Source organism: Trachymyrmex cornetzi, unplaced genomic scaffold, assembly GCF_001594075.2.
Source record: "Trachymyrmex cornetzi isolate Tcor2-1 unplaced genomic scaffold, Tcor1.1 scaffold165, whole genome shotgun sequence".
Lineage (NCBI taxonomy): Eukaryota > Metazoa > Arthropoda > Insecta > Hymenoptera > Formicidae > Trachymyrmex > Trachymyrmex cornetzi.
In genome coordinates, this window is record NW_017296256.1 from 55,465 (window position 1) to 80,872 (window position 25,408).

The 25,408-nt window shown below is 33.6% G+C and overlaps 2 protein-coding genes and 1 non-coding gene across 3 annotated transcripts in view; all 3 read left to right on the forward strand.

Moving 5' to 3' along the window:
- The first annotated feature begins 386 nt into the window (after nt 1-386).
- On the forward strand, nt 387-458 carry TRNAP-UGG (transfer RNA proline (anticodon UGG)). The gene has a single exon. It is a non-coding gene; the product is annotated as a tRNA-Pro (tRNA).
- Nucleotides 459-1,391: 933 nt separating this feature from the next.
- Nucleotides 1,392-20,093, forward strand: LOC108759004 (Organic anion transporting polypeptide 30B). Its single transcript, XM_018504259.1, has 14 exons — nt 1,392-1,794; nt 12,106-12,597; nt 13,456-13,509; nt 13,861-13,966; nt 16,603-16,819; nt 16,944-17,087; nt 17,212-17,427; nt 17,713-17,820; nt 17,921-18,154; nt 18,276-18,818; nt 18,902-19,091; nt 19,167-19,355; nt 19,440-19,591; nt 19,670-20,093. The coding sequence occupies exons 2-14, from the start codon at nt 12,188-12,190 to the stop codon at nt 19,960-19,962; spliced, it is 2,856 nt and encodes a 951-aa protein (XP_018359761.1). The 5' UTR covers nt 1,392-1,794; nt 12,106-12,187; the 3' UTR covers nt 19,963-20,093.
- Nucleotides 20,094-25,080: 4,987 nt separating this feature from the next.
- Nucleotides 25,081-25,408, forward strand: part of LOC108759007 (protein tyrosine phosphatase type IVA 1) — a 26,465-nt gene continuing 26,137 nt past the window's right edge. The window contains exon 1 of the mRNA XM_018504262.1: nt 25,081-25,219. The gene's annotated coding sequence lies outside the window, so the exon portion shown is untranslated. The remainder of the gene's footprint in view (nt 25,220-25,408) is intronic.

The following is a 25,408-nucleotide window of genomic DNA, read 5'->3' on the forward strand; positions in this document are numbered from 1 at the left end:
AGACAAGTGTCTTGTTCAACAAATTCTAGTCCCAGCTCTATCTAATTAATTCAAAAGTAATTGACATTGTCATTTTTATATTCGAAAAATAAGTTTAAGAAATATTGCTGGATATATATTAGTATACGATTACCAACAAATAATGACATATCTAGACTCAAACTCGCATTAATAACAATGTGTCATTGCGTGCATATAGTCTACTGTATTAAATTCGTCCAGAATGAAATCTTTTTTGTGTTTATCGATACTTGAATATTTTCTTTATTTATTATATTATGTTAGTTTTTACAATCTGGAGACACGATAGTGTCTCGGCGCTAAGCATGGCATAAGACACTGTAGTCTGTCCGTGATCTACCTTTCTTGACGCTGAACAGCCATCAGGCCTCTTGGTCTAGGGGTATGATTCCTGCTTTGGGTGCAGGAGGTCCCGGGTTCAAATCCCGGAGGGGCCCGATTTTTTTTTTAATTTTATTTTACTTATCAATGAAATGCATGTTGAATCGAAAAAAATAAAATTGATTGAAGATTAAATGTGAAATTATTCCACGCAATTTTATATTTTTTTAAAGCTTTAATGTTTCTTATAATCTAATAGTCATCTAGCTGTAATTAAGTTACACTTGATTCATTCAGAATGAAAAAAATCTTTTTCGTCTTTTTCTTATGTTAGTAAATGTTTTCTTATGTTAGTAAATTACATAACGTAACAAGATGCTGAAAGTCTCTCTCTCTCTCTCTCTCTCTCTCTCTCTCATCTCTCTCTCTCTCTCTCTCAATTAATTTTCTTTAATATTGTAAATTATTTCCTTTGTTCCTTATATTATCATTGTTTTAATTTATTTGTTCTTAGAGGACATAGCTTTAAAATAATAATAAACACTCTTTCTCTCTCATAATTAATTTTCTTTAATATCATAAATTATTTTCTTTGTTCTTTTTATTATTTTTGCTTTAATTTGTTCTTAGAGGAGGCCCTAAAACATTAATAAACATTTACTCTCTCCCTCTCTTCCCCTCCTTCTCTCTCTCTCCAACAATCGCGTATTCAGTCGAACAGCGTGTTGGAGCAGCGAATCTTCACACCGCCTCTAACTGCGTTCAATAATTAAAACAGTTCAATGAGCGCACAGTGATCTTTTATTACGATTCCTCTCTACATTTAGATTCAACAAAGAATTAAAGGTAAGAACGAATGATATTAAAGAATCATTGAGCCCCCCGACTGAGTTGTTTTTCTTTTCCGCGCGAGAGAAAGAAAATAACTAAAGGCAAAAGATCGCACCGATTGCACCACAACTAACTTGAACTGACCAATCACAGCTGACTGCGGCTGACAGTGGCGACACCAAGCGGCAAGTTGACGGTACGAAATGACAGTAGGATAAACTGGATGAGAGGGGCAGCACCAGACGGCAGTGGCGGCATCGCGGAGAGAGCGCGAGAGAGCGCATGCTCGAGAGCTCGAGTTCCTCGATGGTCAGGCAAAAACACAGCTGGTCTACGATTCTCAAAGTGAGCTGACGTTCGAACGGCTATCAATGTGATTTCTACGAATTTATACCGACTTGTCGGAGCCGAGCGCCAGGGCTCGCGCGAACCTGCGGCAAGTTGTACGGAAGGTCCGTCGATCGCGACTGTTCCTGTAGGTGAATGATGCGACCGATGCGTGTGCGTCGCCCAATGTAGTCTGGAGAACAACGCGGTGTCTCGAAATCACGAGGATTTCTCGCTTGGCTCGGCCCTGGATACAAAGGAGTGTCCTGCCACTTGTCTCGACGCGTCCTTACCGTGAGTCTCGTATCTCCCCACGTAAATATACTTGTTTACTTCCAAGAGATCTCTTTCTAACCTTTCGTTTGGTCGGATTTGTCCGTGAGATTCAGGTCGTATGACGTGAGATCCCGTTTTTCGAGTCTACTACGAGACCTATCTTGCAACACGACGCGGAGCGACGCGACGCGATGCGACGCGCCGCATCGAGAACCTCGAGATCGGAGTAACGAGATGCGGCGCGATTCATGTTGGAAACGTTTACACCATCGAATCTGTACATCGCGTGAATCATCGTCTTCCTTTTAATTGTATGTTTTTCGAGTTGCGCTCCATGGAACACCGCTGTTCCGCGAGCTTATCTTGAACGTTTGCGAAGCCTGCGATATGTGCCTGGATTTTTCCTCTTGAAATCTTCAGTTTGATCTCAGGATACAGAATTACATCGTTTTTTTTTTTATAGATAAAGCGCTCCGCTCCCGGTGGCTTCTTTTACATTGTATCGAAACAACTCGTTCATTTTCGCGTATGGAAGCATAGTAATTATTTTAATACAGAAAGAATACAAAAATGATCCGTGTCAGTTGAATTTTCTAAATTAAAAAAAGAGGTATCGCCGAAAAATCAAATTAACTTTATTTTTAATATACTCATAATTATCGTTATGACATAAGAAGAGTTTAATTATTTTTCTTATTTTTTTTTATGTACATTTAGGAGTTTATACTGTTTTCTAATTAAAAGAAAATAATATCACGCGAGTAAAGAATTTCTTACGTAAATTTATAACATATTATAATTCAACAACTCGTTTATCTTCGCGTATGTAAATGTAGTAATTATCTTAATGCAGAAAGAATACGAGAATTATCTATATTAGTTGAGCTTTTTAAATAAAAAATAAGATATAGTCGAAAAATCAAACTGAGTTTGAATTTTATCTTTAAAATATACTTATACAGTTATCGCTGTTAACCAAGAAAATATTTAATTACTCTTCTATATACGTTTAAGAATTTATGCTGTTTTCTAATTAAAAGAAAATAATATCGTGCGAGTCAAGTATATATTACATAAACTTATAACATATAACAACATTCAACAACTCGTTCATCTTCGCGTATGGGAAGTAATTGTCTTAATTCATAAAGAATACGAGAATTATATCTGTGTTAGTTGAATTTTTTAAAAATAAGTTTAAATAATTTTGTATTTTTTAAATATTTTTTTAGACGTAGATGTACGTTTAACACATTATATTTCAGCAATTTGTTCATCTGTGCGTATGGAAACGTAATTATTTTAATGCAGAAAGAGTACAAGAATCTGTGTTAGTTGAATTTTCTAAATTAAAAGAGAAATATCGTCGAAATATCAAATCAAATTTAATTTTTATTTCTAATGTATTCATAGTTATTTCTATGACAAAGGAAAGAGTTTAATTACTCTTCTATGTACACGTTTAAGATTTATGTTGTTCTGTAAATTAAAAAAAATAAAATTATATCAGAGGGAAGAATATTTTACATGAATTTATAACATGTTATACGTTGTTTTGAATCTCTCCTTTTTTTATGATCTTTGTTAATGACATTGCACATCACAATTTTGTGAAATGAATTTCGACAAATTATTTCGTGCTCACGTGTTAAATTCAAAATTTCATCTCTTTGTGGAATATGAGACAATAACAATGCTTAACCAACGAAAATTCAATATAATCGTAAAAAAAGTTTAGCACAAAAACATGCTAAAAATAATATTTCTGCGAACAAATAGTATATATTAATCGCGTTATATATCATGCTGATTTTGTATGCAGAACGTAACTCTCGCTCGTCCTCGGATCGTCCTAGCATTAATTGTTATGTCAATTAACATAGATAATTGGCCCACGCAGCCACCAATTAGATAGACGTGCACGTAGGAATCAAATGATCTCTTTGCTACAAATATAATTCTCTCACGTATATTTATTTATACAGATAAAGACACCTCTACTACTACCTCAACTAGTTTTAGGATTCAAATTTTTATTTATGAATTAAGTACCTAGGAATATATTTTTTCTTTTTTGTAATATGTACTACTGTGTTTGTGTACTACTATGTTTTTTTACAATTAGAGTGAGAATTGGTGTTATATGAGTTATTAGTTTCAAGGAAACGAAAATATTCTGTTGTTTTCTCTTGATTGGTAATTCTATCGATTCCGTTTGGTTTTGAAATGTGTCTTCGAAAGTCTCTCGAATTAAAATTGAAAGTCACGTATCGCCATGCGTTTCTTGATTTCATGTAGTCGTTTCGTTATCGTGACACTTACGTAATGCATTTCTCGCAGACGATCGTGAACCGTGTTGCGTTTCTTAAAGCAACTATTGAAAAATTTGGCGTATTTGTTATATCACATGTTCCTCTCGTCAGCTGTACAAAGAAAAGTATTGTTTTGAAACGAAGTATTATTGTCGAAACGATATTGTAATAAAAATCGTTTAGTTTAAATAAATTTTAAGCAATAAAAGATTTCGAATTATATTACGTGATAAATTTTACAATAGAAAAAAAAACGATAACACTTGATAGTAAAGTTGATATGAAACGAATAATAGACAATATCACACATTTTTACGTATCTATCGTTAAAAGCTATTACATCTCTCGATTGCATTAAATAAAATTCACATGAATTGGGGAGGATGAAAAATATTCCATCGGATTTTATGGCCAGATAATAGATTTTCTCATCGGTCAAACTCGGTGTGTGTGTGTGTGTGTGTGTCTTAATATTTATGCCAATGATTGAATTGACGTTGAGAAAAATATCTTGATTGGATTAATTAGAATTCCGGCTGAAAATGGACGAATCAGAATTTTCTCTCTGGTTAAATATATTAGAATTCTAGTTGAAATAATCGAAATTCTAATTAATATAATCAGAATGTTCCGGTTCGTCCATTTTTAACTAGATATTTTTCTTAGTATATCTAATTTCGGTATTGCTAATTGTAAGATGAAGTCCTGACGATATACGCGCTTATACAAAAGTGTAAATTAGCACTAAGATAAACGACCTTCCTTGTCTAATGGGAAACAAAGCTAAGGTCGATCGATTGTCGAACGCTTTCAACTACAATTTTTTCTTATATTCTATAATCATATACACTTTGTGACGCGAAAAAATATAAGACAAATGTGAAACATTATAGATTCATGCTCTCTTCTCAGCGTGACAGCTTCTATAAATGTGTTACACGAGAACCCACGCGTAGTGCGTGGGCTTTATTTGCCTTTATTTGACTGCAAAGTGTATATATATATATATAAAATATATATACATAAATATACACACACACACACACACATATATATATATATACACACAGGTTGAGCCGAAATTCACGAATTCGGAGTACATGATATTTTATGCTAAAAGAAACAACTTCTTTCTTTTGCAAAATTGCGTCTAACAAGTAGTTTTGTAGGAGAGCAGGTTGAAGTTAACAAATAAGCGCAAAAATTATTTATCGGACAAAATTTTGCTAAAGAAAAAGTTGTTTGTTTTGGCATAAATATCATGTCCTGTACTCTGAATTTGTGAATTTCGGAGATCATCCAGTATATATAAATTAATTTTGAGGTAGAAACAGAATTACGCGGTTACTAATAAAAGTAAAAGTCATCAATTTCATTATAAATTTTTTTAGTGTCAGAGTCTTTGCAGATATATATAAATAAAAAATATATATTGTATATAGTTGTAAAGACTCTGACATTAGAAAAATTAATAACAATTCAAAAATTGATAACTTTTATTCTTATTGGTTGTCGCGCAATTCTGTTCTTATCTCAAGATTAATTTTCATAAATGGAACAAATTATATAAATGTATTTATATAGTTGTGCTTATCTGAGCGCGTAACTTTGTCTGATACAATCAATCATTATGATCAGAAGTACACACTGTTAATTAAATTCATAATGTCAAATTATATCCAATTTGACTTATCTTTAATTATTTCGTATCGCTTCTGCTTCTATCCAATGTATCGTTAATTTGATTAAACCATGGAGTTAAACAATTTAACTAAAAAGAATGTTAAATGTGACTCAAATTTAGTTTTGATTAAAAAAATGATTTTTTAAATACGTACGTTAATGACGATGCTTACTTTGAAGCTAACCGCAGAAATGGATTGATTTACATTTTGACATACTCTTGAAATTCTTTAGAGTGAAATCTCATATCTCTATATAAAGAGTGAAAATTGAGATAGTCTTGAAGAAGAGTGGCTCAATTTTCAGTCTTTGAGTGAGATTTTACTCTACAGAGTAAGTATTCAATCTAAAAGTTTTAGAAGATAGAAGTTAAAAATAACAAAATGTTGTTTAACTCAAGGAATTGAATTATCATTGCTCCGTTGGTATCTAATAGCGTATAAGTATCATAACAGCGTTATACAGATTAACACCAAGGATATTGAAATTCCATTACGTTACTTCAGGAAAAACATGGAGTGTTTAGCAATCTAAATTAATTAGATTATATAAAGAATCAATAAAACAGTAAACATTTTGATTAGAATGTTGCAGGCCTAAAGAAAATGTCTAAAGAAACGTCTAAAGAAAATGAACGAAAGGAGGGGATGTTGCCAAAACGATGTTGAAAAGTTTTGAACTATTACTATGGGGAATGTAGGAAAATTAATGACAACAAGGAAAGTTTGGAATAATTAAATTTTGTTTTTATCGAATTTAAAATTGTTCGTAATGAAATTTTTTACTGATTAGGATAAGAATTGATATAGTAAAAATTTTTATTTAAACTGAAATGAAATCCGTGTTATACAAAGCATGCAAGAACACGCATTAGTCATCGTTACAGCATTGACTTATATAACTCATAGTGTCGCATTATATTTTTCTGCATTGCAGTACATATTTATATTATATCTGGTGTCTCTCTGCAGAGAGCGAGAGAGAGAGAGAGAGAGAGAGAGAGAGAGAGAGAGAGAGAGAGGAGAGCGGAGAGCTTCTAAACTTCAACAGAGCACAACAGTATGATAGCTTTCATTTGTATCAGTGATTATGTAAAATTTCGTAGATGTTTGTCGACGTTTTCTTTACGTACATCGTGAAAGTCCAAAATAATCCGAATAATCCATGTGATTTATGTACCTTTTACCTGTTATATACTTTTTTTAAGTATCTGAGCTCTGTTATCCATAGGTTTAAGTCATAGATACAATTATTAAACTTTAAGCATAAAATATGGATAGGAACATAAAGAGTATAACGAAGAAATTCATTAGTCCTGAAATGTAGGGCGCGCTACGCTTAGATTCAGTTATGTCTGAACTGCCTAGATTCGCTTTTGCATTCGACAAATAATCTACTGTCACGAAGGTGGGCGGTGCGATTCTTATAAGCGGTGTATGGCATTGTGCAACGGTAAATCGAAACTTCACGTGCCGCGATCTACAAAACACTATTGCATATTGGAGCAGAATTCGACAATTCGAGATATGTATCTTCTATAATTCTTCTATAATCAACGTAAATTCACGATAGTTGTTCGAACCATTGCAGCATTGGTACACGATACAATATTTCACTACATTTCCAAGTATTTGACGAATATCCTGAATAGACTTTCTACAATAAATCATTATTTAAGCTTAAGCCATAAGAAATTGATCAGTCATATTGAATGTGAGAAGAATAATTGACTACGATTGGTCAATTTCTCACGGCTTAAAGTTTCGATAATGACTTATTGTAGAAAGCTCATTGAAGTAATCTATTTGTTTTGTTTCACGTAAAAATGGATGAAAAGAAACAATGAGAAGTTGAAATATCACGTTGCAGTATCACGCAGTCTGCGGATAGCTCGGGTAAGCGCAAGGGTGAAAGGGTGACCTAGTGGCCGAGCTCGCGCGAGAAACTCCAAGACCTTCTATCACGCGAGGGACCGTTCGATCTACGCGCGAGGATGGATGAATTCCTCGACGGTTTAGGCCGTATCACCACCGTTGAGGTCGACTTGGTTATATCTGGTGGCTTGCTGTTCGATCGATTCGCGAATGAAGCGAAGCGCACCGCAACATTCATTTCCGCACTTGTACATCCGAACGGAAATGAGCCTACGCCACATGGGATGGCCGCTAATCTAAGGATTTATTGTAATCAATTATTAACTATTTTCTCGATTAGTTTAACAGAGATTCATCGCGAACGAAAATTTTCCCTCATGAACCTTGAATTCGTAATCTCGATATTGAACGATTATGAGGGAGATCTAATCTCCAGAATTTAATAGATACATTTTTATGAAATTTTTAATAAAATTTCAGTTCAATTTCCCGTGGTTTAATCACGTTCACGGTACAAAAATCTACTAAATCTACTAAATTATTAGAACATCAAACTAAAAAATTATCGATGACTCACGATGTCGTGACGTTCGTATTCTAATAGATTCAAAGAGCAAATGACGAAACAAACGATTTGGAATGAATAAATGATCGAAAGTTGAGTCTAACGGTACGTGCTTGAGTTCATTGCTCTTTGATATCTAGGGATTCTGGTGCTCCGTAATTTGGCTTGCGAGTTTGCGGAGTTTGCGACCGTAATGACTCATTCACTAACCATAGTGATACGTCAGGTAATTGCAGATGATGATTACTATCATGTTAAGATTCGAATTCAATCGAATTCCTAGAATCTCAAATGTCCTCGAAGAAGTGAACGCAAGGAAAGATATAAAGATTGATGACTCATGAAATATACTACTCGTGAGTATTAAAGTAATTCCACATGATCATTTGCGATCAATAATGGCGCTATCGGAATTTTTTTCGAGGCGAACCGCCTTGATTTAGCACGTGACGAATGACACATTGACACATGCTATTTATGTCTGGCATATGTCGGATCATATCATTGCATGGATATCGTCAATGCAGAGATGAACCAAATTTTTTCCGAATAATAATTATTTGATTACACAATTATTATTTGATTACACAATTATCTGAATGAATTTTTCTTTAGATAATTTTTGTATATTATTTGAATAATGTTATCTCATTACCTATATCATGATATGATGATTATTTTCTTACGAAAATGACAAATACATAAATTCTATTGTAAGTCGATCACAAATGTATTTTTCTTCAATAGTATGTGTGTACATACATATATCAATATACGCACATACACATATATGACATATACAGGATAAGTGGCCATCCTTTTTTATCTCGTAAACTAACAGACAGACATAATAGATATAATATATTAAACGGTTCTAACTAAACTCAATTGTAGGCACAGTGATCAGAAAAATTATGTTTTGTTAAAGTATTGACGCTACAACTTTTATTATATTGAAATATTTAATTTATCGTAATATAAAAATTATGCTATCCCTCCATTCTCTAACATCTAACATCTAATGGATAATTTTTCTAGCTGATCACTGTGTTTACAATAGAGATTACAATAGAATCGCTTAATTTGATATTATCTATATTTACAGAGAATGGAAGTCATTCGTGTACTTGTAATAACGAAGTTACAGTTATAAGTTACTTTTTTGGTAACTTTACTGCACTGAAAGAAAAGATTGGCTCGAGGAAAATTGATAAAGAAAGAAGAGGAGATAGAACTGCGAAAATATGTTGCGTATAATGCGTATTTGTGGTTTGTTCATTTATACTCTCTAAATTCTTTGTAGTAAAATCTCTAAGGAGTGAAAATTGAGTCAGTTTTGAAAAAGAGTGACTCAGTTTTCAATCTTTAAGATTTCACTCTTCAGAGTTCACTCTAAGAATGTTAGAAAGTAATTCTTACAGAAACAGATTTTTAATTCTTTAATTTTTTTAAGAAGAAAAATAATGAGAATAAGATATTCATGTTTTTGATAAAAACTTAAATGTGTAAAAGATTGATATTCATTGTTGATTTTTATACTTAAGACCATCTTAGTATAATCGTAAAATGTCATAAGCCAAGCACAGAACCATATCAGCATTTGAAGATATTATTTAAGTCGATCTCATATAACATCAAGAACTAATCTTCTATAAATATCGGTCCTAGACACGTCTATCTTTTTCTCGTTTAATTTTCTATCTGGGTTCAATTAACCAGAATTTCTTGATGTTCTGTATTTCTGAATTACAACTCAGTTGGACAGATGGACGATCGGCGAAAAGTTATATATATGACACGCGTTGAAAGTCCCGTTTCCTTTTGTTGATCAATTGTTACGCTTGTAACAGGTCAGACATAACTCGATTTCACGACCTACGATAACGATGTAGACAGATCGCGCGATCATCGTATCATCGCGGCGTCGGTATCCCTGACTTTGAACTCGTTGTCGATCTATACTATCCAGCCATACCCCTTTCAATTTTTTAACAGAAAGAAATCAAGGACGTGCGCGATCGATAATCTAAAAAAAACATGAGAGAGTAGCGGGTGTTCGCACGCTTAAGTTTACTTAAGCGACGAGCGGTAGGAATGTGATTAGGTACATCGTCGAACAATCGATACTAACTTACGTTTAATCATTGAACATTACTTGATGCACGATCGAACAATGTAATTTCCATTTATGTCACAATATTTTTTTGAGGATACTTTCACATTCAAATACAAGAGTTGGGTTGAAATTTATTCTTACAAACGACAACAGAATAATATATAATAAAGATTATAAACACAAAATAATATTAGCCAAAGAAAAAATTACAGAAAATGTATAAAGTCTCAACATTTCGTAGGCATACATCATACTCGATATGCGCAACCGAATTTTTTTTTACTATATGTAGATTGACTTTGTAATTTGTAAAATGTTGAGACTTTATACATTTTCTGTAATTTTTTTCTTTGGCTAATATTATTTTGTGTTTATAATCTTTATTATATATTATTCTGTTGTCGTTTGTAAGAATAAATTTCAACCCAACTCTTGTATTTGAATGTGAAAGTATCCTCAAAAAAATATTGTGACATAAATGGAAATTACATTGACAAAGATTAAATTGTCTTAAATTTCTCAGCAACGCGTTAAGTTTACATAATCATAAGGCTTTAAAGAGTACGGAAAGAATGCTGGATTATTTAATAGAAAAGTGAAAGATTGTGATCCTGTTTCTTCCTTTCTCATCAAGACTCATTCTGTACCGACACAGATTATTCAACAGTACAAAGTCCGGATGATATCTGGAACGTAGAAACTTATGCCGATTTCTGTTCAAGCTGCATTCGGTTTGGACATTCCATTAGTGATGCATTCGAACGAGACGAGACGAGAAAATACTGATACCGAGATTTGGTTTCGATAAAAATAAATGTTTGATACGATTTTCTCGTCTCGATGGGCCGATATTCTCGAATTTTATCGCGAGACATTCAAGAATATCGACTATCTCGTTTCATTTTCGTTTGTAAAAGGCGAAAATGGAAATAAATTCGCGATTTGCAAATTGTGTACGTCAGACAAATGACGGTGGTAATGTTTATTTCTTATTCCGATATTTCTTCGATTTTTTCGAGCCGAAACCGAGACGAGAAAAACAAATGATATATCTCGGAAATGATATTTTTAATACGAGAAATTCCGAGACAATGTTCAAGATTCTCGTATCAAAATGCATCACTACATTCCATCTTTATCGCTCGTTTATACCTACATGCGGAAACCGAATAACAGCCTGAATGATTCGTTCAATTGCTTTTCGTTGGTCTAATAGTTCGATGCATAATAAATGTATCGTGTGTAATCACAATCAATACAGTTATTCTCTCATTAGCTATAAAGATAATCGAGTTTTTCTATTATCACCGTTCGCGCACCGTTGCTGAACGACCCTGATCTTTGCGGAAGTGGGTTCATTGAACTACTGAAATCTCACACAAGATATTCGATCATACGTCTTTATAAAGCTCGCTAGAATCATTTTCACCGCATATCTCGTTGCCAGCCTTTCTCCAGGAACGTATCGACAGTCTGATTGTGAATAGAAAAAAAGAGTAGTCTCTCTTGAAGCAATCGAGACAGCGCGCAATCGTTATCTCACGTACGACCTGCATACCATGTGACTACACGAAAAAGCACATATGATGCTCTCTAAATGCTTTTTGATTGACTGGAATCTCATTCTAAAGAGTGACAATTGAAGCAGTCTTGAAAAAGAGTGACTCGATATTTAATCTTTAAGAGTAAGATATCTTCAGAGTGACAATTCACTCTAAAAGTTTTCGAGAATATGCGTTAACAGTAGAATATATGATAAATTATTGATTTCTATTACAGCTAACAATGTCACCAGTAAACTCGTAATATTCGAAGCAACGTAAGAGGAGCGAAAGAAGAGGAAGAGATAAATGACAGAGAGATGGCGTCCACCAGTGGGCACAAGAGAAATGGCTCCAGCTCGAGCATGTTTGCGCACAGACGTACCGAATCAGGGGGTGGTTTTGTCGGTTACAAGCGACCTGAGAGCGGTCACAAACGTGCCGAGAGTATATCTAGTGCCTTCGGCCACAAACGATCCGAGAGTGGCCACAAGAGGAACGAGAGCAGCGGCGGTTTCGGTCACAAGAGGTCCGAATCCGGCAGCAATTATCACCCCGGACACCGGCGTAACGAAAGTATGTACGCGATGACGGGCCTTTACGCGGAAAGCGCCGGCACTGGCACCGACGATAATGCGGATCCACTGCAGGCGACCTCCGGTAGACTGACCCATGACACCGTCATAAGGTGTCATAGTAGAAATCCGAGTTCCGGCCTTGTGGATCATAGGTAAGTGGAATGTGGCTCTGTCAGACTTTTAAAAAGAAATGCTGATGCGACTCCGTCTACAGACGGCCATTGGAACCTTCGTTCATCCTTCACTCTTTTTATGATTATTCTTTTGTTTACAGATAGAACGAGTCTTCCATTTTTTTTTCTTTCTTTTGATAAATAATTCACTCAATGTCATGTCGTTTTCATTGTAATTAGTCACAAATAGTTTCTTTACTCGTGAAGGAAAAGGTATATCGTTCTGCCTCACGAGTCTATCATTTCGAGTCGATTATTTTTGACACTGCGCTTTGATGCCAATATTCGCTCGTGCGAAATGTATTTTTGCATTTGCCTCAATAAAGTCTCGCTGAAGTGGCATGGCCGCAAATGTGACAAAATTGCGACTATGAGAACGCGAAAGATAACTAGTAGAAGTAGAAAGTGAGAGCACGTGATGACCATGACACATTTTGCGTCAAATAGATTTAAACTTCGCCTCACCTTTTTTTCCTAATTTATCTCAGTATTCCTTTCGTTACTCCATTATTCGCTTTGCAGTGAATTTCATCGGGGAAAGTGTCTGAAAGTTTGTTTAACAAGTATGACGAAAGAAAAATTTACACGCGTTGTGTATAGCCATTGAATGATGACGTATCCTTGGCATATTTATACTTTTAACGCCTGAAAAATATTACAAACACCGAGAGAGTACTTTCGTCACTCTGTATAATTTAGGAGAAATGATGTTTTAATTATTTTGGCGCAAATAGTTTACTCTATTAGTTAGCATCTATATTTGTATACTTTACACTATACAGCACAATGCTTTGTTTATATTCATGCTTTGTTTTTCTTGTTCCTATTATTTTTCAGAGATTTTATCATGAAATGTCACAGCAGGAATCCCAGTGCTTCTATGGTGGACAGGTAAAATTAATGTTGTTGTTCACTGTTATATGTATAGATATGTATATTTATTATAATTATTATTGTCCGTTTTCACTTTACACGCAGTATATTTGTATTTCAAAGAAATTGGCAATATATATTATACGTATATTAAATATAAAGAAATTTACTCTTTTTTTTCAGTGCGGTCAATGCGATATAACATCGTTTGCATGAATCGCATTATATGTATTCTTCCTCTTTCATTCATTGCGCGTGATACGGTTTTTCTTTTCGAACTTAATCTTTATCTCTCGAAACTATTTATTATTTTGTTCTTACTTTGAGACGTTCAGTTGCGTTCATTGTTTGATCTCCTTGAGTATTCAGGGCGGAGAAGGAGAGGGCACAAACTCCGCCGTTTAATCCGGATTCCAAGGACTGTGGGATTCTGAGTTGTAGGCCGGCCTTCATTCAAAGATTTGCCGGAATAAAGGTATGTTATAAAATCTTGTACATCTGCCTCCACTCGGATATGAATGCTATATTACATATATACATATATTGAGCGATATATATGTAGATATATACAGGATATCCCAAAACTGGCGATAAATATTTTAAAGACGAATTCTTTGTAATAATTTAAAATGAAAAGTCTAACACGAAAATACCGAAGTTAGGGTAGTTTTCAAATGGGAAAAGTTTAAGAATTACGAATGACAGAGTAAGAATTTCGCGCGCTCAAGGATGGTAACAGGAACAGTATGAAAATGATGAATTTTGTAATTGTCGAATGAAGTTCAAGGAAACACCTCCACACTGATCATCCTGTCATCCCTGAGCACGCGAAACTCTAACTCTGTCTTTCGTAATTTTTAAACTCTTTCCGTTTGATAACTATCATAGCTTCGACATTTTCCTATTAAATTTTTTATCTTAAAATATTACAAAGAATTTATCTTTAAAATATTTATCGTTTGGGACTCCCTGTATGTACATCTATAATAAAGTATGTACATATTTAATATGTATGTACATCACGCGCTTAAGAATAATTATATTATTAATGAAATCTCGAAGGGATACTTACATTGGGGAAAGGTCAAATGGTATCGGATAGCAGCTGGGATCGGACAAGGATTGTTTAAAATTTTAAATGTGTACATATCATTTGTAAGCACTGGCAAGTCCACGTGAAAGCCGGAACCTCTCCATATTGAGAATAAAGGCAATGTTGAGTTTTTGTGTATTTTGTTATGTAGCTGTTGTTTATGTCAGTACGGAGTTCTTCACCAACCAGTGACATTATTAAATGTAAATCGATTTTTGTTTTTAGTTCCATCAATATAAACATCATTTGTCATTCTTTAAATTGTGTTTAAAATCCTTATTATTCGAGTAGTATTGGACAATGAAGTGGCGGGCAGTATCGGAAATATGAGATTTGGCTGTATTGTTCTAGATAATATGTTTTGTTCTAGATAAATTTGGGGAAAATATAAGGCAATGAAGAGAGCATTATATTAATTGTTAAGAAAGTAAGAAATAAGGAAATGACATTAAGAGAAACGAGTGATATTCTCTGAGTGATATTCTCTCGAAAAGAACATTAGATAAACATGTTTTTTGATAAGTTTCACTATTGCTATGGATTTTAATGCTATCTCCTACTCTGCTTTAATAGCTTTTAATCTATCTCCTCACGTATTTATCGAAACAGAATATTGCTTATTTGTCTTTGTTATTATTATTTCCTTATTTCTTATTTTTTTAATAGTTAATTTTAATGTGGGTACAAAAAAAAGAAAGTGACGCCAATGCTGATTAATGCTGATTGACTCCATTAAGTGTCCTTACTGTTAGTTAGAAAGAAGACAACGTTAAAGAAAGAAGAAGTTAAAACGAGGAATTGCGTCATATAGGTACCCCAGATATAGGATACAAAATGGCAACTTTCGGCTAAATGGCGTCATTCTCTTTGTATCCACTCTAGTTAATTTTATGTTCTTTTCTTCGCATTTGCCTTGTATCTTTCCCGTATTTACTTAGAACAAAACATAGAATTCAGTCTCGATGACTACTTAGGCTATCAGGTTTCTAGTACCGCCCACTACTTCATTATCCAATATCATCCGAATGAACTAAATAAAACAAATTAACAAAACGAAAAAACAACATATAAAATAAGCAGCTTTAAAATAAGAAAGATTTTTTGTTCGCTTTACAATTTTGAAATCCACAATTTAAAGAATAACATGTTATTTATATTGGTAAACTAAAAACAAAATTGACTTACATTTAATGATTGGCTGATGAAATTAACTCCATGCATAAACAACAGCTAAATAAGGAAATACACAATATCTAAAAAATGCTGTCTTTATTCTCTACATGGAGAGATCGCGGCTTTCATGTGCAGATGGACTTGCCAGTGGTTTGCAAATGCTGCCACATGCATCTAAAATTTTAAACAATCCTTGTCCGATATCAGCCACTGCTCGATATCACCCACATACGTGAAAATTGTAATTCTTTAAATTCTAAAATCTTAAGAAATATTGTTGTGAGTATATTGCGAAAGGAAAATGGTACCGGAAAACCAGGTCCGCTGGTGATGTCGGAATTATAAATGAACAATCACGAGGAGTCAGAAGGTGTTGAAAAGAATAGAGACTGAGAGCGATATAAATGAGATGTGCTTCTGAGCTTTATTCGAGACCAACAGAATTTGGTCGTTAAGCGATAGATATGCACTGGTACCGAGAGGTAACCTTCGCTTCGCGAGAAAAGAAAGAAAGATTGAGAATGTATACATATATGTGACGCGAAAATGCGTTTAGCTGATAGGTAGACACTGTCTCGAATTCTGACCGCGTACCGAGAATAAGCGTGTTTTGAACATAATATCTATCGACCGAAATAAGCGTTGAAATTAACTCGACAATAAGCACAAGAATTTGACAATATTATTTATATGCTTCTTAAAATGCTATGATGATTTAAAAGAGTTAGCGCACTGAGTTTTTATTGAATTTAGTCCAAACAGATATTGAAACGTATAATAATATAAAATTAAATTAAACCCATTCACGTAGAAACTATACTCAAAAATGTACGTAATTATTTCAGGTGTTTGTATTTCTCCTGTCGTTCCTTGTTACGTTGCAACAAGCACTTAGCTCAGGTTACATCAATTCTGTGATAACAACCATAGAGAAAAGGTTTGAGATCCCGTCCAGTCTTTCGGGCCTCATTGCAAGCTCTTACGAGATTGGCAATGTTATCACTGTCATTTTTGTCAGTTATCTCGGCAGTCGCAGACACATACCCGTGTGGATAGCGATAGGTAATCTTTGTTTTATTTAAAGACTAATCTGTCGTTTATGCTTCATGTATGGTTTTTATGCTGAACACAGTCGATTACTAACTGTAAGTGTTTATTTTATTGAATCATATATTTCATGATTTAGGTGCAGTGATAATGGGACTGGGATCGATGATCTTTATGGTGCCACATTTCACAGCAGAACCCAACTTGACGACGACTGCGAATCATTCCAGTTCAGATAATATCTGTCGCGGAGTATCCTTACGCGAACAAGATATGGGTTTGGGTAAGTATCTATCGTATCAGCTATTTTTGCAAAATTTAGTTCCAATTGGTAATAAATTTTAGTACATGAAAGAAGCATTAAACAAGAGGAAAGTTTGAATATTTGCTTGGACATTTATCTACAGGTCGACTTTCATCAGGGTTATCTTCACCTCCCTTAGCACCGCACAACAATTTAAGGGGTGACAATTGTATACAGGGATCTCCATCGACAGCCGGACCTGTCATGTTATTTGTACTTGCTCAGTTACTACTAGGATGCGGTGGTTCTCCTTTATTTACTCTTGGTACTACTTACATAGACGATCACGTGAGACCAGAAAGTGCATCTTTATATATTGGCAAGTATTTTATTTATTATGTTAAATGTCATAAAACCAGGATTGGTAAAATACATGTTTTAAACGTGTTTTAAACAGTTTAAAATATGCTTAATTGTGATGTTTTTAATACGTTTTAAATATGTTTTTATAGTACTGTTTAAAGTATATTTGAAGCATTGAAAACATATTTAAGAAGAAACACAGTATATTTTATTCTTAAAAAAAATACATCAGTCTTTACCAATCCTGCATAAAACACATATAGACAAATAATCATTCAAAATTTGTATTTTATTTTTTCAGGTTGTATGTATAGTATGGCGGCCTTTGGACCAGTTTTAGGTTTTCTTCTTGGAGCATATCTTTTATCCTTTCACATGGATTCGTTCTCTGCGACGATTATAAGTATCGGTAAGAAAAAATCTTTAATATTTTTATTGTATTGTTATTTTTTTTACAATTTTTGTCGAATTTGTATAAATTTACAAATTCCTTTATTAAATTGAAACAGATCCTGGAGATCATAGGTGGGTCGGTATGTGGTGGGGTGGATTTTTACTTTGTGGATTGCTCCTCATTCTAGTAGCGATACCGTTCTTCAGTTTTCCTAAAACTCTACAGCGTGAAAAGGAAAAAATACGAATTATAGAAAAGAATAAATCAATTACACAGAAAGAAAAGGAGCATTCGAAAGAACCTAAGAAAGAGACTATCGATGATAGCGGTTATGGCAAGGATGTTAAAGGTAAATTTTTCTGTTATCTCAATATTTAAAATAGCTTCTTATTGTTAAATCTATAGTGATGTGATAGATAATGTGGCAGCATAAAATTACAGACTTTTAATGTTACTTTTTCTTACAATAGATATTCCTCGAAGTATGTGGAGACTTGTTTGCAATCCAGTCTATGTTGTAACATGTTTGGGAGCATGTATGGAGCTGGTGATTGTGTCTGGTTTTGTGGTATTTCTGCCAAAATATCTTGAAACCCAATTCAGCTTAGGAAAAAGCCAAGCCAGCATCTTTACTGGTTCCGTCGCTATACCAGGCGCTTGCATCGGAATTTTTTTTGGCGGATGTATGCTCAAACGTTTAGAACTAAGGCCGAAGGGTGCAGTGCAATTTGTTCTCGTCTCAAATATAATTTGTCTGGTGTGTTACGGTCTGTTATTCTTTCTCGGCTGCGAGAACGTAAAAATGGCTGGGACCACTATTCCATACTTTAACAGTACTACGAAGGGTCATGAACCCTTTCAAGTAAATCTCACTGCCGCATGCAACTTTGGTTGTGAATGTCGAATGACGGATGTCGAGCCGGTTTGCGGAAATAATGGTTTGACTTATTTTAGTCCGTGTCATGCAGGTTGCACTGCCTTCAGTTCCAAATCAAATTTTACAAATTGCGCATGTAAGTTTTGTTATATTAATGCGATAATGTACTCGATATACTACCTCTCAAGAAAAAGTGTACTGAAATTTTTTACGTTCTAGGTATACATGGCAATTTAACTGTGCTACCACCGGCTGCACCAGAATTTGCAGAAGTGACCGTCGTGCCAGTAGCAACCGCAGGTCCTTGTACTTCACCATGTAAAACTATATTTCCATTTCTAATTCTTTTGTTCTTTATGACATTTATTGTCGCTGTGACTCAAATGCCTTTGCTCATGATAGTATTACGGTAAGTAAGCATTTTTACGCCGTACATATATATGTATATATGAATTGTATACACATTAAATTAACTGTTAAATAGGTCCGTTTCTGAAGAAGAAAGATCTTTTGCTTTGGGTATGCAGTTTGTAATTTTTCGACTATTTGGCTATATACCAGCACCAATACTATTTGGTAATTTGATTGATTCCACGTGTTTGCTCTGGAAGAGCACCTGCGGAGAAAAGGGAGGTCGATGTTTACTATACGACATTGAACAATTTAGATACAGGTTACATTCTTAATATATATAATGTGTGTAAAAAATACTCCTTTTCTTCTTTATGTAAATAATTTTGTTGCGTAACTATTTTAGATATGTCGGCCTATGTGCTGGAATAAAAATTTTAGCTTTGGCATTATTTTTGATTGATTGGTGGCTTGTAAGAAGGAGAAGACAAATGGAAGATCAACCACCATCTTTCACTGTCAATGAGTTTGTAGGGTCAATTATCAGTCTAGATAAATGTGAGTAGTTGGAATAATTATATTTATATTATATTTCGAAAGCAATGATAATTCTCGCTATTTATGTGTACGCCGTAGTATTCGAAGAGAAACCACATCAGAATGTAGGAGATGGTGATGCGACTCTACTAAATTCCGAAGTTGCAACTCCATCCTCTATTTCGTCGCCTACAGAACCTACCAAGTCAACGAATCTCGAGGAAACAGGGTCTTCGAATCAAACGCAAGATTCATTGGAGACGACAAATCGCTCAAAAAATATGGAACTTGAAGTTTCCGATACAAGGCAAGCGCCACTTGCTTTACAAGAACCAGACGTCGAGATCAAACTTTCAAGTGGTATGACAGAAAATCGTAACCGCAATGTTTAATGTTTATTTTATATTAGAAACTGTAGAAATAAATATATCAAATTGGTCATATATAAATTTGTGACAAATTATATCTACTCGCTGAATTATATCCAAATATATACATATATATACACAGAGAGATTCACATATCCACACATGTACATACATCTCTTTTATGTTTTAAAAGAAAATGTATTATGATGTCTATAGAGAGAAAATGATAATTTTTTATGATATTAATACATACTAAACATGTAAAAATTATTGATTCTATTATTCTTGATTTTTTCGTGTATGATACATTGTGGTCATATGTGTACATACATAATTTTGTTATTTATTATTCAAGATAACTTGTCACAAATTTAATTATCTACTAAGTTGATTATTTTTAGGAAATATCACTAGAACGTAAATTTTTACAGCAATCATGTATGTCAATAAGTAGATACGTAATGCATAAATGTAGTTCATTTCAGATGTACAACCCGGGATCGTATTACTCATGGCACATTTAGATTTATACTGTTACTACGTATATATCGTTAATGAGAATAGATAATGCAAGAATAAATATCCGCGAATGTGCGGATAAAGTTCTATCGTCCGTATGGAATCATGATAAAGTAAGCCTTGCGCTATTGCAAGAAAAGGCCAATATAACGACGAAATTGTAAATATGAAAATTCCTGCCTTAAGAAATACAAGACTAGACAAATGTATATTTAAAACTATAAACTAAGTATCAGAATTTTAACGATCTATATAATATCATTAATACAGAACAAAAAAGTTACGATTTATTTTATAACTAAAAGAGATAGGTTTTTCGAAACAAATAGTCAATTTAGTGTAGTAAGATATCTATAAATGACGAAGATTAATATAACAAATCGTAAGTAATCTCTATCGTTAAACAACGCGTTGATTTGTGTACTTTTTATTTTTCTGTAAGTAGATGGAACCGTAAAATTGCGCATTGATAAGTTGCAAATGATCTCTTATCTCCCGTTTCTTTTTATTCTTCGTTTTCAATTTAGTCAATCTATTTCTTAATCTTTCAATAGAAGATTCTTAGAAAGTAATACTTCAGGAAACTTATAAGTCACTACATATATATATATATATATCTTACAGTGATACAAACAATGCTTCCAAGCAACGAAACGATAATTTTTTTGCATGCAGTGGCTCGGTAAATCAATCAGATGATTAACTTTAATATTGTTTTATTTCAAAGTTTGGGCTTTATATAAATAGCGCTCACTTTATATAAAGAATCTATTTGCTTTGTACCTGAAAGCCTCCTGATGAATCAATTTCAGTGTAAAAAAAATATAGAATTACTCAGGAATGAGAGGGTAGATGCAATTTTAATTTATAACTCGAAATAAAAAAATTTCAAAGAAATATATATTATTGTTGAATGAGATTATAGCATAGAAAAAATGTAAACTTTGTTTTATTACATTTATATTCAGCTTTAATGAAACATTTGGAAGAGTACTGAGCCATAAATAAACTGTATTAAAAACAATTTATATGCAATTGCTTTTAGCGCATACGTTCGCTGATCAATTGGGATACTTATCTATTTATAGCTATGCGCTTCAATGATAAGGGTACTAAATAGATTATGCCTCTAGAAGAATAGTCTTAGTTTCACATAGTTTTATCATATTTTTTCCCCATTCGGCTCGCCACTGTCAATTTTTCAAATTGTAATATGATACAATACGCTATATTTTAGAGGAATATTTCGAGATTAATGTATATTCTTCATCAAAGTCGACCGTTCGCACTAGTTTTGAGAGAACGGTATGATCTCTCCGTAACACATTGACATATTAACTAAATAATTATATATATAATTATTTAGTATTATATATGTATATAATATATATGTGTGTATACCTACTTTGTGATATAAACTTCTTCCGAACGGTAACCTTTGAAGAAGACCGTAGGGAATAATAACAAGTGCTGTGAATAGAGGGAAAATACACATGTTAAATCAAATTTAATTCAATTTACATACCGATAGGCAGAGCTGCGGATTAATGCCGGATCTGATTCCAAGCGATTGTACTGTAAATAATTAATGATTCGTATTGCGCAAATCTCTTTGAAAGAGAAACGATCGCGTATTGCATTATAACGTAATATTGTTCGCAAGGTTGCCATGATAAAGCGATATTTCTCATTTTTACGCGTACTGATGAAATGGGGAAAGGGAGACGAGTAGCGCGTAATTCATTTCAAAGGCGATTTATCGATACGCATGTAATCTAATAATTTATACGTAGCTCACATTTATAGACTTTCAACGATACTTAAATACTTTTGTAAGAATTTTTCCCCTACACACATTGTGTTTCCTTTTTAAATAATGTCGCGACATTAGCAATGTCGCCTACGATTGGATTTTTAGCAGCATTTTCTTGATTTCTCTATTATTCTTTTGTCGATTTTAGCCTCACGATTAGCGTTAGTTTTACAACCGTCGTATTGCGTTGCTGTAATTATCACTATTATTAACTGTTATTATTATCGATACTACGAGTTATATTCATAGTCCGTTCTTATTTTAAGACCGTCTTAAATAATATCTTCAGATAATATATGTGACTCTCTAATTGGTTCATGATATTTTAAGACTACACTTAAGATGGTCTTAAATATAAGATCCGACTACGAATATTGTTATTATCATCACTATTCCACTGATAATACAATTGGTATGATAATTTTTACTCTAATAGTACTACATTTTTAATTTTAACCAAAACGCTTTGCTCGGTTCGATCCAATTTTTATCACGCTCAATAAGATTATTGCATGTAACATTCCAGAGCTACAATAAGTGTAAAAGAAACTTTTAAAAAGGGTGTATATCTGTGCGCGCGCGCGTGTGTGTGTGTGTGTAGCAAACTAATGATTGAGCGAGAATCTATAAAGAAAAAACAAGGAAGAACGAAACGGAACGATCGAGTATTCATATATTAGAAATCATAATGCATATATTTAAATGAAAAATTGTTATGTACATATACATGATTATTATAGTAATATAAGCTGCTTATAGACATAATGTATTTTTTGTAGGGACCATAAAATGTAAGCGAAATATATAATGTTATATACGAGTATTAACGAGTGATACAAATAACTAAATAATGATAATTGATTCTGATTTGTGAAAGCAATATGCGATCGATCGCACGACCCAGAAATAGTGAAAAACGAAGTAAAGGAAAGCTCGCGAGAAGAAATGTTATCATTTATGTTTCTCTTGAATGGCTCACATCATTGATGATGATTATTAAGTGAAATAATGTGGCTTTCGTTAAACAATAAAGCGATAAAGACATACGGCGCAAAATATAGTATAATAAATAGATAATAACTGATGATGCGGAGAAACATTAAAAATTTAAATTTATATAATTTTTTCTACTTTAGAACATATGAATCGCAAATTATCTCGAGTCAAGGTATGCCTTAAAAATAGAATGATTAAATAATTAATTCTCTTACAAAGAGACATTGTTCATCCAAAAAAACCGATTATAATTTTATGACACATTAAGTAGGAGTATTGCTAAAAGAAAGGGGGGGAGAGGGGGGATTTTAATAAAAAATTTGAATTGTAATCGCAAGAACTTTGATGACATTGCGGACAAAAAATAATCAATTATTAAATTGTAGTTAATTTTTGTACTATAATCGTCAAAATAATCAAGATTTATATTAAAATGATCGGCGTTGTATTTATTAGTAAGGCTTTCAATTCTTAATAAATTTTTCATTTCTTTGTAAAGATTGATACCTTATACATTTTTAAGAAATTTAAACTATATAAACGAATAAATTATCTGGCTCACAAAATATGAATATAAAAACCGGTAGTTGATTTCGAAGAAAATTGTGACTCTTATAGTCAAACCTTCTGTTTCGACTCGAGGAAATATAGATAATAATCACGACAGATTCACGAAATCGCCTTTTACGAGACCCATATGAGCCTAATTTTTTTGGAAGGCAAACAAACAATGTATTTACAATGAATAAATGTTTTGAAAACTGTTAATTTTAAGTCCAATTATTTTTTTTTTACATATGTCGGCCTTGAGAAATAATACGCGTGCATATGATTATAATATTTTATTATTTTTAGTAAGTCTATCTAGATAAACTTGCATAGTCGCATAAAGGAAATTATCTAATTTGCATTAGTATTTAACTGATAACTCAAGAATCCAATTGCGTTTCTATCATAAAGTTTTTATGCAGCTATGCAAGCTTGTCTGGATAGACCCGAACGGATTTTACAGAAATAGATTTTGGTATTTTGAATGATAGCGACGTGTCATAATTAACATTTCCAAAATATAATTTGCATTATACTGTGCTATATCTTATATTATTCTCTGTCTCTTTCTCTCATACATATTTTTTATATATACATTTTTTCTCTTTATTTTTTATCATATTTACTTTTATTTTTGTTTACTGTATATTCATGTTTATACTCGCTCAATTTTATTAGATATGTTCACGCTTTCATATAAAAATGCATGTACACTTTAGAGGATATAGTCCCAGAGCGTCTAATAAATAACGATTTTTATTCTGATCCTTTCTCTCACTATATTATATTATATTATATTATATTACATATTACATTATATTATATTATATTACGTTATATTATATTATATTATATTATATTACATTATATTTTATTTCATTTTATTTAATTTATCCTCGTGTAACATTTTCTTTAAATTTCTCCGTTAATTGCTTGTTAATTTCCTTATTTTACGTTTTTCACTCTTAAACGTTATTATTTATCTTGTCTGTAGTTCTTAGAAGGCTTGCCTTAGAACAGCAATAAATGCTTTCTCTCTCTCTCTCTTTTTCAATATACAATATAAAGCAATAATGGAATCCGCTGCCCCGTATGGCGCGCAATAACATCATTCGAGTTTCGCGCGCTTCCATAGTTCTCGCTCGGATCGTCCAGTCGCGAGCGACGCGCCGATCGAAGCGCCGTCTCCACCATTTCCGCCATTTCCTAAACGCGTCTCTCAGTCCGTCTGTCCGTCCGTTCCGTCCTTCTCGAACAGTCAGTTCAGTTGTTCACGGGCTTCTCCAGCGTGCAGACGTACGCGAGTGCCGAGTGTTTGGCGTGTTTCCTGTCGCCTACGGAGTCGCGTTTTCGCTAACGAACGCCCTACCGTAGCTTCCATATTCAATGTGTATGGCGATTCAGGTGAGTACTCGTCTTCGTCGCATCGTCCGCGTTAAGCCGTCTCGCCCCGGAGGCCGCGTGTGCGGTAGGAAAAGTCGATGCTGCAGTTCCGCGGCTTGTACGAGGCGTACGCGCCCCCGCTTTGGTCTCTTTACTCGTCGCTACGCGCGCGTGTGTGTATGCGTCCGTATGCGTGCGCGGCGCGGCGCG